At 41.6% G+C, this 18,463-nt stretch overlaps 1 protein-coding gene across 1 annotated transcript in view; it reads right to left on the bottom strand.

The window, feature by feature from the left end:
* Positions 1–18,463, bottom strand: part of GLI3 (GLI family zinc finger 3) — a 306,111-nt gene that overhangs the window by 120,466 nt on the left and 167,182 nt on the right. The window contains exon 4 of the mRNA XM_054991390.1: positions 15,263–15,368. Within this exon, the coding sequence (XP_054847365.1) occupies positions 15,263–15,368 (106 nt within the window). The remainder of the gene's footprint in view (positions 1–15,262; positions 15,369–18,463) is intronic.

Here is an 18,463-nt window from a genome sequence, read left to right as displayed (position 1 = left end):
GAAGTCCTTATACATTTTCAGAGTGCTCATCTCAGAGAGCTGACCCAGAGAACAAATGAGGCAAGGTATACTGGTGATAGTGCTGGGCCTGGAGGGGGAAGTCCTGGCTCCAAATCCCCACCCGGGCATTGTGGCCTTGGACAAGTCACACTTTTACAGTTTGATCTTCTCTTAGTGCAGCTGTGCCTACGAGAGTTCCTTGAAGGAAAGGCAGATACACCTGGAACGAATAAAAAAGGACACCTCTGCCTCAGAAAATGTAAGATAACCTTTGACCTTTACGGGGGTCTCCTGGTTTTTTCTGTAGCCCTTTTTTGTATCCCTGCACAGGAGACTGCCCCACTTCCATTTCTCACAGAACTGAAATCTATAGAAGTCCCTTTTTAAGGAAAATCTTACCCCACACCATAATGCACTGCTCTATGGCTACCTCAGAAACATGCTATTATTTGTCAGAAGCATAATGTAATTTTTAACTTGTTTTGCAGGTGTATTTCTAAATGATTTATGAACTCCATCTGCTGAAAAAGTGATTAAGGCCACACAAAACTCCCATTCAGTTTTCAAAATGATGCAATACTTTGTACCTAAGAAAGAGACCATGGCTCCAGTCTAGACTCTAGCCTTCCTCTTTCCTGGTTCACAGGAGGCCAGTTGCTGGAAAAACTATTTGCAAACTGACTTTCCAATCCCACAGTAAATTGCAGGCCTCGATATTCTGCTCAGTGTATAGATCGTTAATTGGCTCTTTTCTCATTCAGCCCAATGGCGTACATGGAATTCAGCAACGGCATCTGGGAAATCACAGGCGACACCTGACGTTTCCATTTCTGCCTCAACAGCCCTTTTTCCCCCTTTTCTTGCCCAAGGCGCTCATTTTATTCTTTTCTCTATTTAGCACCCTTGTGCCATCTAAATGGTTATCACAGAGGCATCCTACCAACAACAGGATTTTCTCTAACAGAGACTCATTCTACTTCCCCTGAGCTACAGGCACACTTCACTAAAAAGAACATTCTCCTACTTTTCATGTCAATACAAGAATTCTTTTTTCTTCTTCATTGCCACGCAGCTTTGGAATGTCCAAAAATAAGGGCTTCTTTTCATCGAATGCCCATTCTGCCTCTTTAGCTTTCTGTTCCTCAGTCTATTTTAGATACAAATGCTGCGTCCTGCATCCAGTCCTCCGGATTAGAACTTCTGCTAGGACTAACGGCTACAAATTCTCAAGCAACACAACTGCAAATTCTCAAGCAACACAGCTATACAGAAGGCTATGTAGATAGGGTTGCCAGCCTCCAGGTAGTGGCTGGAGATCTCCTGGAATTACAACTCATCTCCAGGCCACAGAGATCAGTTCACCTGGAGAAAATGGCTACTTTGGTGAGTGGAATCTATGGAATTATGCCATGCTGAGGTCCTTTCCCTCCCCAAACCCCGCTTTCTCCAGGTTTCACCCCCAGATCTCCAGGAATTTCCCAACTTGGACCTGGCAACCCCATATGTGGATCAAATGATTCTGCAAGAGAGAGCCTTGAGGGAAGGCTGTGGCTCAGTGGCAGAAGACTTGCTTCGCATGCAGAAGTACCAATTTCAGTCTATGGCATCCCCAGTTGAAAGAACCCAGGTAACCGGTGCGGCAAAAGACCTTCCTCTGCCTGAGACCCTGGAGAGCTGCTGCCAGTCAGACGCAATAATACTGAACTAGAGAGGCCAATAGCCTGATTTGGTGTAAGGCAGATTCATATGTTCAAGAACTGTACTTGATGAAATGCATCTGAGAAAAAGTAGATTTCGGGAATTATGTAGTAGCAGTTTTCAGTCCATTATATTTGGGGTCAAACTAGATGTGGTTTTAAACAAGTTGGATTTCCCTGAACCAACTCATTCCCTGCAGCCATACAGCTTTTAAAAAAATAAATGAGAACCCAAACAGGCAGGGGACAGAAGTTCAGCTACCTTCCTCCCCAGCCATTTTCCTCTTTAGAAACAGCAAGGAGGGATATTTCCCCATCTTTGCTGCTCTAGATGGAGTATTCTGTGCACATGGAGCAGCAAAATGGGGGAAACTCTCCCCAACCAATGTTTCTACGAGGGAAAAGGGTTTGGGGGTGCTCACAGCCGTGTGCCAAGCCCATTTTTTAAAAGCCCCTTTAAAAAAAGCAATTCTCTACAGCTGCTGTGTGGCCATAGGGAACCTGAGCTGATTCCCGGAAACCCAGCTTGTTAAAAAACCAAACATGTATTTTGGCCCCCAGTCATCGGCAAATTTGGAACTAGGGTCATTTGGAATACAAACTCTTCCAATTCAAAAAGTCTCACCCAAGTCCAAGTCAGTGACAATTTTACCATTAGATCATTTTACTGAAAACTGTTTTATCCAAACTCTTCACTCTCAGCAGCTGATCAGTAACAATGCGGATGTGATTCATTTTCTAAGCAACTGAAATGTCAACTTTTCAAATACTGCTGCTCATATTTCAAGCATCCTCATATTTTGTGTGTATTCTAACAGCAATTGGTTAGCAATTGTTACCTATACTAATAAAAGCAGGAAAATGTACTTAGGACTACATTAGGAAACAAAACAGCTGAAGTAAAAAATCTGTTAGAAGAAGACATTCCAAAACTGGATGATATGCCAAAGAAAAAGAAAACCCTACAACACTCTCGTTTTTTTCCACCATGCTTGTCCTCTCTTCCTGCTAAGTTGTCAACATTTAATCTTAATTAAACCTAACCCATTATTTCAACAGAAAGAGAGAAAAATCTTAGCCTGCCAGATAACTATTGTTAAATATTCCATGAAGCCCAAAATTCCCGTGTAGTGGCAGCTTACATTTTCTTCCATTATATGTTATCTGTTACTAAGCCCAGGGCTGACGGCTGTTCACCCCTAGACCTGCAAAAGTCTGGGGAAAACCTAGTGCCATCGTTCCTGATAGGCAGTCATGTTCGCCTGTAGCCAGGAGTCCAGCGGCACCTTCAAGAGTAACGGGGTTAACTATGTTAGTCTGTAGTTGCAAAATAGTAAAAAGTCCAGTAGCACCTTAAAGACTAACCAACTTTATTGAGCATAAGCTTTTGAGAATCACAGCTCTCTTCGTCAGATGCCTCAATAAAGTTGTTTAGTCTTAAAGGTGCTACTGGACTTTTTACTATTTTTCAAGAGTAATAAAATTTATTCCAAAATCCGCTTTCGTGAGCCAGAGCTCACCTCATCTGATGCACAGTGGCATAGCAACTTGTCGTAACTCCCAAACAAGAAGCTCAAGAGCAATCATCAGTGGCAAATGTCACTTGCCCAAAGTGTATTTTCTTCAAGTTACTTTTCTTATTTATTTGGGGGAAAGGTCCAACTCTGATATTCCAGGATGAAAATCAAAAGAGAAAAACTCCTCAAGGAATCATTCACATGTACAGGAACCTTACTGAACAGTGTAAAAGGTTATAGAAATTGATTGCAATTTTTAAAAAGTTAATTTCTTATTTTCACAATAGCAGACAACTGATTCATCTTATGCTAGTTAGCATAAGCATCAAACCTGATGATCATTATTTTTGTTGTTCTAACCAAGTCAATGATTTAAAAATACATGTTATTAATACTTTACTAATATTCAGCTAGTCAATTGACCCAATAATTTCTCAGCAGTCAGGTGCCCACCCTTGTTCTGGAATCCTATAGTAGACATAATATATGCATAACCCTTAAGAAAAATGAATGGGATGATCTGATATTAATGCAGACATCATGTGTATAAGTGGAAGATACAGCTTAAAATCTTATTAATTTAAAACATCTGCAAAATTGTGTCCCAGAAGATGATCCAGAAAATCCAGCTTGAACTGAACACTACTGCTCATGTATTTACCGAAGCATGTAGATGTGATTGTAAAACATGTCTTTTGAAACAACACCATTGGTTACCTGTATGTTTCTGGGCTCAGTTCCATTCTGCCCCATTGTAGACCTCTGCACCAACTTGGAATCTGTCAGCAATTTTCCCTGAACAGCAACATCCTGTTCACGAGGGGCACTACCCTCGTCTCAGAAGAGGCTAGACGGATGCTCACTTTGACAGCCTTTAGAAAGCAGCATCAATGTTCAGGAGGTCCTGGGACATAGGCTAGTATTTCTGCCATATAAAGATAAAGAAGCTCAGCGCTGATTGATCCCCGTTTCATTCTTTTATTCGTATTCACCTCGTACTGTGCCTATTTTGGTATGTGCTGTTTTGTAAACAGGCCTGAGCCTCCTTGAATGGGTGGAAAAATAGAATAGAAATTTTAAAAAATAAATATTATGTGAAATCTCCATTAAGCATTGCATCTGTGATGGAACTGAATCGTTGCCAGTCTAAGGCCTGCTTGTTTTCCAGTGTGCTTGGATTACAAAGGTTAAAACTTCTCCTGAATTTCTGCTTTCCTACTGATAACTGATAAAAGGTTTGAATATTTATGCTGTTATCTTTACTGGCTTTTATATATTTTTAAATTATAGTTTTTATGGCTGTTTCGTTTTTTTCTTCTTCTTATTGCAAGCTGCCTTTGGAACACAGAAAGGTGGGATATACATATTTTAAATGAATAAGACATAAGGAAATGGGCTATTTTTGCAGTAGTCCTCTGAAAAAAGAAATGGTTCTTTATAGAAAGCAACCTGCAAATCTTCATGTTCTTTAAATGCCAGTATTGAAAAACAGTTTAAGTTTTATGCTCCTTCATGCTAAGCTGTAAATTGAAGATGTACAATAGGAATACTAGGAAATCTAAACAAGTCCTAACAAACAGGTTTCATTAACTGAAAGTGACACATTTCAGTACATATTCATAAGGCTGGGGGGTGGGTGGGTTATTATCTGGCTGTAATTGCAGTTGTTCTAACACCTAATAAGCTACGGTTGGAAAAACAAAGGCAGGTTAATTTGTGATTTCCTCTACTCATTTGGAAGCAAATTAAGTGTCAAACAGCTAATACAGAACATATTTCATTTTATGAGATTCTAATTTAATTCCACACCATATCGTTGATGCCTTAATATGAGGTGGTTTATCTAAGAAGAAGAGTAATTTATAAACCTTTTTTTCCATGGAATCTTTAATGATAGAATATGATAGCATAATTATAGCCGTGGTTGCTTGTCCTAGTGCACACCACAACATCTGACAGCAATTCCATCATCAAGCTAAACCCTTATTTTGAAGAGTTTCTGACTCATATTTATGTAATTTTGCTCCTGAGTAAAATGGGATAAAGAATATGTGTCCTCAAGTAATTAAAATAACTTGCTAAGATATCATTTATCTCTTTCAGTGAGATCTATTAAGAATGCTACTCATTGTATTCAGCTTTTGTTTGGCTCATATGAAGTTTGAACCCTTAGACATCCTCACATGGTTAAGGCATATTTCAAGCACCCTATTCCACTTAAATCTCTTCCATTCAAAACACTGAGGCCTTGAAAGGAAAGGAACCACTCTCTCTTCCAGATAAATGCAGAGACAGTTGAGGCAGAGTATATCCTATCTACGACAATTTGCCAATACAAAAACAGCTCTCGGCTAATGATTAGTCTTAATGAAATTAACACTACCATTAAAAGCTTCCAGGGCAGAGCTTCTAAAAATGCATTATAGATAAAAGATCCTAAGCAAACTGCCAGAGTCTTGCTCAGTGGAAACTGCACAACTGCAAACTGTACAAGCATGATAGTCTCCAACACCTACCATGAGAACGGGCATGCAGACTCACCCTCCACCCAACTGTAAATTGTCTAATTATGTACTCACATTTGATTAAAGAGCTTAGGATGGCTCCTGGCTTGTTAGCATAGCCTATGATTTCAACAACAGCAACAGCTCAATGAAAGGCAGAGAATATACTTAAGTACCATGTGAACATAAACCAATATAATCAAGCAAATTCTTACTCTAAAAGTGAGAGCTGATGCTACGTATTATCTCTCCAAGAACTGTTTCTGCTAACAACTCTTTGTGTAAGTCTCTCTTATGAAATGTGCAGGGAACATGATAAATTGTAATAGGTATATACATGCAATTTGGGAAGATTTAAAGAAAAAGAAAAGAAAGATTTAAAGATCTAGCAACATTGAAACACAGCATAAACCAATTCTGTGACTGATATACTCTTCTAGCTGAATTTAAGTCCGTGAAAGAGATAGTGATCTTCACCTTGCTGGTTCTTTTCTGGGTTGTAATCACTGTTTCAGTTGTCAAAATTAGTCCAATTTTGCTACTGAGCCTTGGGTACGACGGCCCTATGCCAACTCAATGACTCCAAAGTTGTTGCAGAGATAACAGCTGCCCTTCTTAGAGCAGGACCTCAAGGCTGGGGGAGGATCCTTTATTCAACCCCCCCCCCCTCAGCCGAGATCACACACCCTCTGGGTCTTGAGCGTACCTGCCTGCTCTCCGCCTGAAAGCAGGGGGCTGTGGGCGATCTAGCACCCCACCAGCCCAACAAAAACAACTTGGACGGTTCAGCTCCCTGAACCGCATCAGCCCGCCATAAATCCCAACCGGAAGTCGAGACCACTTCCTTACAGTACAGCACTCCCACCTGAGCAGAAAGCCCTCCTGAACAATTCAGTTTTGCATCATTTACAGAAGGCCAGGGGAGTGGGGGCTTTCCTAACTTCCTCAAGTAGACCATTCCATAAAGTGGGGGCCGCCACCAAGAATGCCTGTGTGGGGGCAGCTGTTGATTTTGCCCATGTGCAGGGTGGCATCTGCAGAAGCCTCTGTTCAGGTGAGCGAAGTTGCCACATATAGGAAGATAGGCGGTCCCGTAAATATGATGGACCAAGGCCGTGAAGAGCTTTGTAGGTGACAGCCAGCACCTTGAATTGGGCTCGGTAACTGCTAGGAAGCCAATGGAATGACTGTAGAATGGGAATAAAATTCATCATTCTCCTAGCTCCTGATAACAAGTGAGCTGCAGCGTTCTGCACCAATTGGAGTCTCTGAGTTAACTTAGAGGAGAGACCAAGTCTCAATGTTTGATATTGATTGTACTGACTCACACTGTGTAATCTGCATTGGGTCTCAGTGAGAAAGGTGAACTATAAATGACATTTTTTTTTAAATTATCCAAATAGTCATCTATACATCTGCATGGAGGTGGGAAGAATATTCAACACATGCTACTCCCCTATCCCCCATTCTTACACATTGAGCATTCAGTCTCCCCTAACAGAGGTGGCAGCTGTTACTTTATATTGTTTGCTTATTTACAGAAATGGTATGCCTAAAGGTGACTAACAATCAGTCTAAGCAGAACATGATAAATGTTAAACCGTCTATGTATAAAAAGAAGCCCATAAATCTTCCAGAAAAAAGCTAACTAAAAGCCACAGTGAGCAGATACTTTTACAGTGCAATCCTAAAAAGAGTTACTCCAGTCTAAGCCCACTGATTTCAATGGGCTTAGACTGCAGTAACTCTTTTAAAGATTGCACGGTTAACCTGGTAGCTAGAACTCATTAAACTGGGAGCTAGGCAGACGACAGAGGACAGGAAATTACATATATTGGGTGCCACTACAGACAATGCCCAGGGTGTCATAATAGCCCCCATGCCTTTTGATGATGGGTCCTCATTAGAAAACCTTAACTGTTGAACAGGCCCACATGACAACAGTCTTAAGTAGACAGAACATCTGCCCCACTGTTGTCACTCTGAATAAGAGAAGTTCGTTCGAGTGTCAGATAGGGGTATTTCACAGCATTATGTCCTGAGATCTTTAACTAAAGATGGCAAGGGACTGAACCTAAAGCCTCCATCATGTCCACTTGATTGCTTATATATTTGCAAGCCAGACAGGGGCAACTGCAGGGTTAGTGTGAGATCGATATGCAATCTGCACAACCATATTATGGTGCTGGTATGAGATTATTCTCTAACACCACACATCTGAATTGTTGAGGAATGCTGTGGCAACGCTACAGGAGCACGGGGCATTGCCAGGGAGATGCAGTGACTGATTACGAAGATCCAGGACTGCACCTGATGATAGAGAAAGCGTAAATAATCTGAAAGGTAACACCACTCTACTGCAGGGATCCTTTTCTTCCGTTCCTCAGTGAAGCGAACTGTTGATGTATTTGATGCCTTTTAACCCCCTTTTTGTAGTCCTCTATAGGCAAACGAAAGCATGTTTCCCCTGCTGGACCACCACCAATTCCTGGAAGGCTGTGTCTGGCTTGTGCAGGACTGCTGTAAGTGGCAGCTGATCGGTTTTCACCCCTTCACCAGATGTCAGGTAGGCTAGTATCAAACCCTTAACTCCATCCTTCTGAAAGCACTGATATCATTCCCTTTGCTGGTAACAGGACTGTGATTTTGATGGGTAACAAAAGGAAACCGGAGGAGGAATATAGTTCTTTTGAATAATCCTTCACTCCTGGGTTCAGATTATATTTCCAGCAGAATCAAATTCTATAGCTTTTCCAGAATTGTACAACTTCAGGTGGGGCATTACACACCCACCCACACACACTGAAACCTCCCCGCACAGAGAAAAATAAGGTAAGAGAAGTGTGGTGAAGTGGTTGGATGTCTTACTAGGATCAGGAATGTTTATGTTCAAATTTCAACTCTGCCATGAAACTCACTGTAGTTGTCTCTCAGCCTAACCTACCTCACCGGGTTGTAAGAATAAAAATGAAGAAGGGAGGATCGTGTATCCCGCCCTGAACTCCTTGGCAGAAGGGCAAGAGAAAAATGCAGTAGATAGATAGGCTATGCTGCACTGTTTTCTTTGAGATGCTTCCTTGGTTTATTTAGGGATTTTTTTACACAGGAGAAAGAATTCAGACATGTGATCACTCACCTGAAGTCTGAAACAATACAGAAAAAAAATGTTTACTACCACATTCCACTTAAGGTATAATTTGTACAATGCTTAAAGTATGGATATTTTGATCTAGATCATTTATCACTTTGTTTTGGAGGAATGGATGCAATATAGTCTGGGAATACCAGCAATTATAACATGAACACAACATAATATATTCCTAAGAACTGTAGAGCCATAATCCTAACCCAAATTGTATTCTGATTCAGATTTTAATTGAAAAGAGTCCATTAGCACCTTTAAGACTAACCCACTTTACTGTAGCATAAGCTTTCGAGAATCACAGTTCTCTTTGTCAGATCTGACTAAGAGAACTGTGATTCTCAAAAAGCTTATGCTACAGTAAAGTGGGTTAGTCTTAAAGGTGCTACTGGACTCTTTTCAATTTTGCTACTACAGACTAACACGGCTAACTCCTCTGCATTTTAATTGATTCATCATCGGGGCTTTTTTTCAGCGGGAACGCGGGGGAACGGAGTTCCGGAACCTCTTGAAAATGGTCACATGGCTGGTGGCCCCGCCCCCTGATCTCCAGACAGAGGGGAGTTGAGAATGCCCTCAGCGCCGCTCAGTGGCGCAGAGGGCAATCTGAACTCCCCTTTGTCTGGAGTTCAGGGGGCGGGACCACCAGCCATGTGACCATTTTCTCCGAGGGCAACCCACTGAGTTCCACCACCTTTTTTCCCAGAAAAAAAAGCCCTGTTCATCATGAATCCTGAACCAAATTCCAAGATCCAGTATGGTGTAGTGAATGGAGTGTCAGCTTAGTATCCAGAAGACCCAGGCTCAAATCCCCTTTGCAAGGGATGCCTGATGGATAACCATGGGCCAATCACTCCCCCTCCGCCTAACCTACCTCACAGGGCTATTATCGTGAAGCTAAAATGGAGAACACATGATGTCCTAAGTTCCTGTGAGGAAGGGGGGGGGGTAAAAATGTACTAGATAAATAATTAATAAGCACACTTACTATTGAGTAAGCCCTACTGAACTCGCTAGGACTTATTTCTGATTTAACAAGCTTAGCACAAGGCTGGAGGAAAAACCTCAGCAGTTCACAGCTCTTCTTTCCAACTGGCTGCACATACCATTATTCTCATGATGCATTTACAGATATCTTCAGAAATGGGTGCACCGGGTGTCTTTAAAAGGCAGAAACAGCCCTTTGAGCTGGTTTATTTCAGACCTTTCAAATGCATTTTATTGCACAACTGAGTACAATTCAAATAATAACAGACGCAAATAACCTCAATGGAAAAATAAATCACCAGTTCCTGGAAGCCTCCTCTTTTCTCTGCCTCCCCCATCCCAACTATAAATACCCAGTTTTTCTTTAATGCCCAAGGAAGACTGCAACACAGATTTATTGCTAACCTTCAGGCAAATTTCTACTGAAATTACAATTTGCTTAATAAGGGACTGATCCAAAATAACTGCCAGTAAAATATTGTGTGTGTACTTGGCCATGTAGTTAGGATTGTTAATATCAATTAATTCTGCTCACAGAAGAGGACTTGTTTTAAAACAACTTCATTTTTTTTCTTCAGCATATATGTAATTACACAGCTGTAACTAATAGCTGTGGCGAAGCAATCTGCCATCTAAACAACTAGCATTATTCTTCAAAGTATTACTTGTGCTTTTCTTTTTTTCTTTCCACAGTGTGAGTGTGGGATTATTAGAGATGATTAAATGTATATATCAAGCCTTTTAGCACAGGACTAAACCAGCCCTGTGGCTTTCAGTTTGTATGGATTACAGTGGTTCTTTGGATTGTGAAAAAAACCACACACTGGTTTATGTTTTCCCTTCCTCCCCGTCTATGATTTTGATATTCCTCCTTCCATCTAAAATAAGGCAATGTCTAGATCTACATAAAGATTCTCTTCTTTGAAAATTACATGTTATCCCTGGTATTTTCCTTTATCTTAGTGTAAACTGCACTCTGTCACAGTTGCCATTTTGTTTGGGTTGACAATCTCATCAATCAGCTGATTGGCCATGTAGGCATGCAACAGACGAGGGTTACAAAATTCTCCCCCAAAATTGCATTCCCTTTCATAGCCATTGCTAGAGGAAAGCTTTTTTTTGACATTATGGGATATTTTTAACCATGGAGAATTCGAATGTTAATCTGAGAAGTGAAACAGAAGGGGGGGGGGGCGGATTCCAACAACAACAAACAGACCTGTTTTGCCTAGTCTGTTTTTACTGGGTTTGGTTCTTTTTAATTTAGTGCTTATAGAATGACAGCACACAGAAAAAACGTCAACAAAATATATAGGCAACAGTTGCCAGCTACCTATTATCAGGAGCACTGCTAAGGCAGCGGCACCGTTTTGCTTCAGTGAGCCCACAGACAGATAAACTCCAGGCACTACAAGAGTAAATCTTGCCCTTTGGTTGTACAAGGAAACCTTTGCAAATGCACAGTAAAACTTTGGAGCGCTAACATTTGCAAATCAAGAGTTAGCCCAGGAATCCGCACTTCTTCCCTTCTCCAAAGTGAATCTCCCCTTCCATCATCTCTCTTAAATATGGTTCAGTGTTATTTCTGCATGAATCGCTAACTGTGATGAATGCTAGCCAGGGTCTCCCCCATTCCTTAACTAGAGTATGAAATGCTTTGCAAACCAAGCTTAAGATAGAATCCTGGCTAGCATTAACCACCGTGTCACTTCAGAAGTCTGCCTTAACCTTGGTTTTGCACAACAGGTGGAGGAAGCAGAGAATTTGCACTGGGGGGGGGGATGTTATCACCACCACCTATACATCCTGCATAAAGACAAGCATCAGAATACCATGTCATAGGCTGCAAATATGTACATGCCAATACATGTTAGCTGAAGCGGCCATAGTTTTGAAAACAGGTAAAATGCTTGAAGAAATAGACTTGCATATGATTTTTGCTTTTCACACATAGGATTCATTTGCACATCTGCTTACATAGTTACATCTGTGGGTTTTCATATGTAGGGTTCCTGTTTTGGCCCTGTAGCATATCATGTCACCACAAGGCAGCCAGTTGCATATTAGTGACCATTTACATTTTGCTGGAAATGTTATCTTTGCGTGTGCATTCACGAATTGTGCCTGCCCTGCTGGCTTCAAGTTGGCTTCACCTGGGACTAATTTGTCTGCTCTGGTCTTATGTCCCCAGTCTTGAAGAAAGCATTGTAAAAGGCAGTACGAAGAAATTGCCAGTGGCTTGTCAGCAGCTCATATTAGGAACTCCTTAGTTCTGCCTTCCTGAACGCTTTATCCCTAAACCAACCTGTTTTATTTCCCTTTTTCTCGTTATTCTCTTATGTCCTCTTTTTGAACATGCATCCAGGCCATACTTTAAACTATATTTCCAGCACTTCTCCAAACTTCCATTCAGTTAATAATAGCAGGACCAACATGAGGACTGTATCACTGGGTTGATCACTGTCAGCAAAAGTGAAAAGAGTCCAGCAGCACCTTTAAGACTAACCAACTTTACTGTAGCATAAGCTTTCGAGAATCACAGATCTCTTCGTCAGATGCAAAAGGGTGCCTAGGGCAGAAAACAGTATGATTTTGTGATTTTTTTTAAAAAAGCCTAGAACTGCCGTACAAACAGCTGAAGGACTGTTAGGGGTTAATCCCTCACAGACACAGAGAGCTCTGAGTGACAGGTTACTCCAAGGAATCTGATTGGGTAGCATGAGCTAGAAAGAGGAGGTTAGTTTTCAGCTCTAGCTGAGAGGAATCTAGTGTGAACAGAGGGAGACGGAGTCCTAACTGAGAGCAGTTTAACACCAAAAAGAGAACTGGGGAAAAGTTGGAAAGGAAGTTTGGGAAGTAGGTGCAGACTCCAATTTGGGCCAAAGAAAGGGAATAGATCTTCTAAGGAGAGGAGATTTTCCCTACCCAGTTAAACAGGGAGGTAGCTCTGGAGGGTGGAGAGATCTCTGGTCGGGTGTGGCTGGAAACTGCCTTTAGAGACCTTGAGATTCAGTTTTAAAAGACTGAAGGAAAGCACTGGTGCTGGAACAGAAGAGGTCTGGGGTACTAGAAAGTGACTACCAGAGTCCTTAAACCCAAAAGAGACAGAGAATACTAAAAGAAAGCGTACCAGAGTGTTTGGGGGAAACATGGGAACAAAAGCCTCTAAACGTAAGAATTTATCTGTGAAGTGCCTAAGAGCTAGTCTGTGCATGTACTGATAGTACCTCAGAGATATCTATATTGAAATACCTCAGAAATTTTCAACCCCTAGTTTCACCTCTTTAAAAAAATGGTTATTTATGAATTTTATGAAATCTGGTACCATTTCTGCTGCTTAAGGACAAAGAAGAGGGAAAGAGGAGGAGGGAATGCCAAAGATTCTCATAGGGTTGCTTCCCAAACATCTTATTGTGTGAACAGAACTGAACCAGGGGGAAATCTTCCGTGTTCATGCTGCCAGATCTCTTATTGGGCTTTGACACAGTTGACTACTCCATTCTCACTCACCCGCTTGAATACGGAGTTGGTGTTCAGGGCACAGCCCTTCAGCGGTTTCACTCTTTTCTGTCTGACTGGACACAAAGAATCTCCACTGGAGGTGCAGAATCAACTTGGTGGGATTTGTCTTGTGGAGTGCCACAGGGTTCTATTCTCTCACCCACAATCTTTAATATATATATGAAGCCACTGGATAAGATTGTCCAGAGCTTTGGGGTTGGCTGTTGCCAGTATGCAGATGGCACCCAGCTATGTATTTCATTATTCAAGCCTTCCGATGCATCCATCTTGGTTCTGAATGAGTGCTTTGAATTGCTGGCCAGATAGCTGAAGGTGAATTCAGACATGACAGATGTAATACTGGTTGGGAAGGCTGATATTCTAGAGGGACTGAATCCACTGGTCCTAAATGGAGTGAAGCTGTCTTTCTCACAGTAGGTTAAGAGCGTGGGGGTGCTCATGGATCCTGCCTTGCTCTCTGAAAAGCAGGTTGACATGGTGGCCAGGAGTGCATTTTATCTGTTGCATCTGGTTAGCCAACTCTTTTGTCAACTAGATTCAGCTGACCCATGCTTTGGTAACCTCTCAGTTGGATTACTGCATCATGCTCTATATGGGGCTGCCCTTGAAAACAATTCAGAAACTAGTCCAGAATGCAGCAACCAGACTACAGTCAGGGACTAGCCACTGAAAACATACATTGCCCATTTTAAAACAATGACATTGTTTTCCAGTGTCAATTTAAGGTGCTGGTTATGACCTTTAAAGCCCTTGATGATCTGGGACCTACATATTTGAAGGGCAGTCTGCTTCTATATGTCCATGTGTGCCAACTATGATCTTCAGGCAGCCATCTGTTGGTGATCCCATCTTGTAGGTGTCTGGCATTAGCCAGGGCTCAGGCTTTTTCCACTGCGGCCCCTGTTCCGTGGAATGAGCTCCCTGAAGAAAGGACGGAAGCTCGCATTTTGGAGATCTTTAGAAGGCGCTTCAAGTCCTGTCTGTTTACCAGAACTTTTCAGGCATCTTTGGGAGGATTTGGGATTGCTATTCTGTTTTGATTTGAACTGAGAATGTTTTTAATCTGTTAGTTTAAGTCGCTTTGAACCACAAGGAAAGGCGGGGTAAAAATGTTTTAATTAAATAAATGAATCAATAAACCAACAAAATTGAAAATTACTATGAAGGTACGCCATGAATCTGCAATCTGTATTTTCCGTTACATATAAAAATTAGATTAATCTAAAAGTGGGGTGGAAGCCCTGCAGAAGATCCCAGGAGGAAGAGCCCGATACAAATGAGGCAGACTGCAAATGTGCCCCTCCCTCATGACAATCATTCACACTTATTTATACTTGTTTGCTTAAAATACTTTCCCCTGTTTTACTCCTTAAATAGAAGCCAGAGTGACTTGTCTGGAATGAGAGCACATGAATTGGGTAAGAAGTATAACTTTCAGAGCCGAACTAAATGTGACGAGTTACTAGAGTTCTACACGTGTTTGCTTAGCTCAAGGTTTGATGGGAAGTGTAGGAAGTGTAGGTCCTTGCAGCTTTAAGTTTAAGGTTTACAGAGTGGCAGGGAAGGAAGTGCAGGCATGGGGCTCTTGATGGGTGCCCCCCTTCCCCTCCACCAGGTGTGTGGGGGGATTAGGGTTAACCCTAACCCATCTCTGCCTGAAACTATGGACAGCTACTGCCAACCAGAGTACAGTGAAGCCAGAAGGACCGATAGAATAACTTGGCAGTTGCATATGTTTAGATGATAGAAAACTCCCCTCGATACGTCTGCCGGCAAATCAAAGTATCATGCCTCTTAGGCAGCATATAAGATGTACAGTGGTGTTTACATTTCTTCTTCAGATGTTCTTTGACATGCCAAGTTGCTGTTGGTATTGCAAACATTTGTACTTACACATGCAGCGGAGGAATGGGAGATGGTTCATAATGGTAACGCCCCTCATGATGTCTTGCGTCAATTGGTACAGGAGGGTGGAATGCTGGGAAAAGGTGAGGCGGATCTGGAAAAAAAAATCATTCCCAAATCTTAGTGTTATTTCTAATTCTTAGCAGTATGATTTAAAAGGAGTTCCAGTAAGCAGGGCTGTGTGGATGTTGTACTAAGGCAAATGCGTAAATTCTGCGTAACTTTTTTAATCTTGTGTCATACATCCAGTGGTTTTGCTATTCGAGCTATGCAGGGCACGGACGGCCCGCCTCCCACTGGACAGCTTATTCAGCCACCACTCTGGCTTTTGAGATTGGAGCAGGCATTATTGCACAATCTAATCTGTCTTTATGGCCACAAGGACTAAAAACATCCTTTAAAAAAAAGCAAAAACGAAAGCCAAAGTTTCTCAGGAAGTAGATTTTGCCACTCGTGACCACATTTTGAAATTCTTCCTGTGCAATTGTGGCAGATGCACACAGTCCTGTCAATAACATGTAGAAGTGCATGGCAAGGATAGCACTAAACTGCATCCAAAATACCTTTTATTTGCACAAATCCAGACCAAGCACAGGAGATATAGCTTGGCTCATCCAATTTGCCTCAGCAAGCATGAATATTCATGTCTTAATTTTAATATTCTCTTTTCATAGCTTTAATGGAAAATTACATAAAGAAGTCTTTAATAAATAATTACAGTGGGCATATGTGAAGTGTCAGATCAAAGTGATCAGCTGGCCTTTCATAAGCACACCCCTCGCATTATTTATTTTTATGCAGAAGGAAGAAATCAAGAGAACCTGGAGGAATAGAAATCTAGTCGATTACTAAAAAGATTAAGGGCTGACTTTATTCTGTGCTTTAAAAAAAACAGACTATATCATAAAAAGCAAAATTATGTAACCTAAATATAGTATGCAAAATATGAGAACGTGTGAAGGATAAGGAGCTATTAAGAGCCCTGAAGCCTCACACCAAAATTACTGTAATTCTAGCTCAGTCCCATTCTGATTTGGTAAATTGTAGCATATTCTGCTCACATATTTATCTCAACTGCAGACTCCAGAAACCTAAAAGTCATCACAGAATACACAGAGACCTGGGAAGAACTTCAAGCTGGCAGACTCACGGAAGTCCCTAGATATACCACACTGACCAAGGATAGTAAAGCCATAAAAGCTCTAAATAATTATATTGGTTTAGTTAGTTGAAATATTTGACCCTGTTTTTCTCCCTCTACGTGACCCAAAGCAAAAATTTTGAAGACAATAAAATCGCAAGAATAAACCCACACAGCAACAACACATGACATAAATAAACATCAGACTGAATAACCATCCTTACAAGTCCTTTTGTACAGTTCAGACCTGCACAATTTCCTGAAGGTCAAGAAGTGAGGCGCCTTCTTAACAGAAGCAGGGAGACCGTTCCATAAAACCAAACACACAACAGGGGCTGCTTGAGAGGCGGCGGCAGAAGTTTTCACCCAACTGCAAGAGGGAATTGTCAGGATAAACTGCCCAAATGATCAGGTTTGCCACCAGAAGAGACAGTTCTTCAGGAATGTGGGTCTCAGGTCGTGAAGGACTTTAAAGGTAATGTAACTGGCACTTTGAGATTTTAAGATTGGAGTAATGTGCACTGGGCAATCCCTTCCAGACAGCAACTGGATCCCAACCTTTTGAACCAGTTGTAGCCTAGATTCCAAATTGTGGCCCCATGTGGAGCATGTTATATAATCTAAAGATTACCATGGCATGCATCACAGTGGCTAGACAGCTGAGTTCAAGAGAGGACAGAACGTTCATGTTAAATGTAGTTGATTAAAAAAGCAATTTTTGTTACCATGCTAACTGGATTTTCCAAACAAAGGGCTGGAGCCAACAGAACTCGCACATTTTTAACAGAATATATTAATGCAAACCTCATACACACTTACACACATGACTCTATCCAGAGTAGGCAGTTGAAGCCCTTCTTTCTCCAATTTACCACTCCCAAAAAACCTACACCTCTGTCTTTGATGATCTCACACACTATGTCTTCTGGGAAGATGAGATTAGAGTGATCCAGGGTTTAGTAGCAGACAGAACAAGAAAAGGATGTGGTGGGAGAAGGAAAGGCAGGAGTCAGAAATTACCCTGTGTTTGCAAAGCAGTGAGATGGAAGACACAAAATGTATGTATATTCAATCAAGAACGATCATTTTAAACTTCACTTTACAACTCTACTGGCTTTAAAAGGCACACAGTTACTATCGATGCCTGTAAGATGTATGAGTCATTTATGTTTTCCTTACGTAAGTCACATGGAGAAACAATTAGCCTCTTGTAGGCTATGCAATGGCTCACAAGAATGGAATACTTTTTATGTTTGCAAAAAATCTCCAGCTGCAGAAGATCAGAAAGGAAGTCATGGACTGGGAGAACAGTAACTAAATTCTGTGTGAATGCTTCTCCATGAAGTTTTGCAAAACCTGAAATTTTCTTATCAAGCTAGATACTTATTCAGCAGAGCAGTTAGTCTCATGGTTCGGTCTGGAAAGCAGACCAAATAATGAACAACAACAGTGAAAATTCTGAAAGGTTCTTCCATGACAAACAATTATGCATGCTTAATGTAAACTGACAGCCTAACTTGGTATTACAGGGGATGTGCAGGTAATGTTAACCTACCTCTCAATCATAATGTTTAGTAAAAGAAAGACAAAGTATACGACATCACTGTGTTTAGCATTTCTTCACCTTCTGCAAACAATAGCCAATGAACTGGAGTGGAGGTGGGGAAGCACAGATTGTAATGGAGTCACATGATGTATCTTTCCATCAAATAATGGTGAAGGCATGTGTTGATGGCAGCCATACATCCCTTGTATTTAGAACAGTGATAGGCAATGCCCGTCACGGGTTTCAACAGCACACACCACACCACTTTGCATGGTGCCCATGGCCAGATCTCTGCTTAGGCAACTGAGGCAGTGGCAGCTGGAGTCATCAGTATCAGCAGAAGGTAACAGGCATGGCTTCTGCCCATTACCACCTCCCAGAACTGTACAGTCCCCCCCCACCAAGTTCAAGGTGAATCCCTGTGATGCTGGCAGCTGGCAGCGTGTGTGGTCAAATATGATCCTCCCCCTCCCCTTCCCCTTGCCAACACGCCAACAGTATC

This window comes from Eublepharis macularius, chromosome 11 (genome assembly GCF_028583425.1).
Source record: "Eublepharis macularius isolate TG4126 chromosome 11, MPM_Emac_v1.0, whole genome shotgun sequence".
Classification (NCBI taxonomy): Eukaryota; Metazoa; Chordata; class Lepidosauria; order Squamata; family Eublepharidae; genus Eublepharis; species Eublepharis macularius.
Note: the sequence above shows the minus strand (reverse complement) of the source record. Positions and strands in the feature narration are given on the sequence as shown.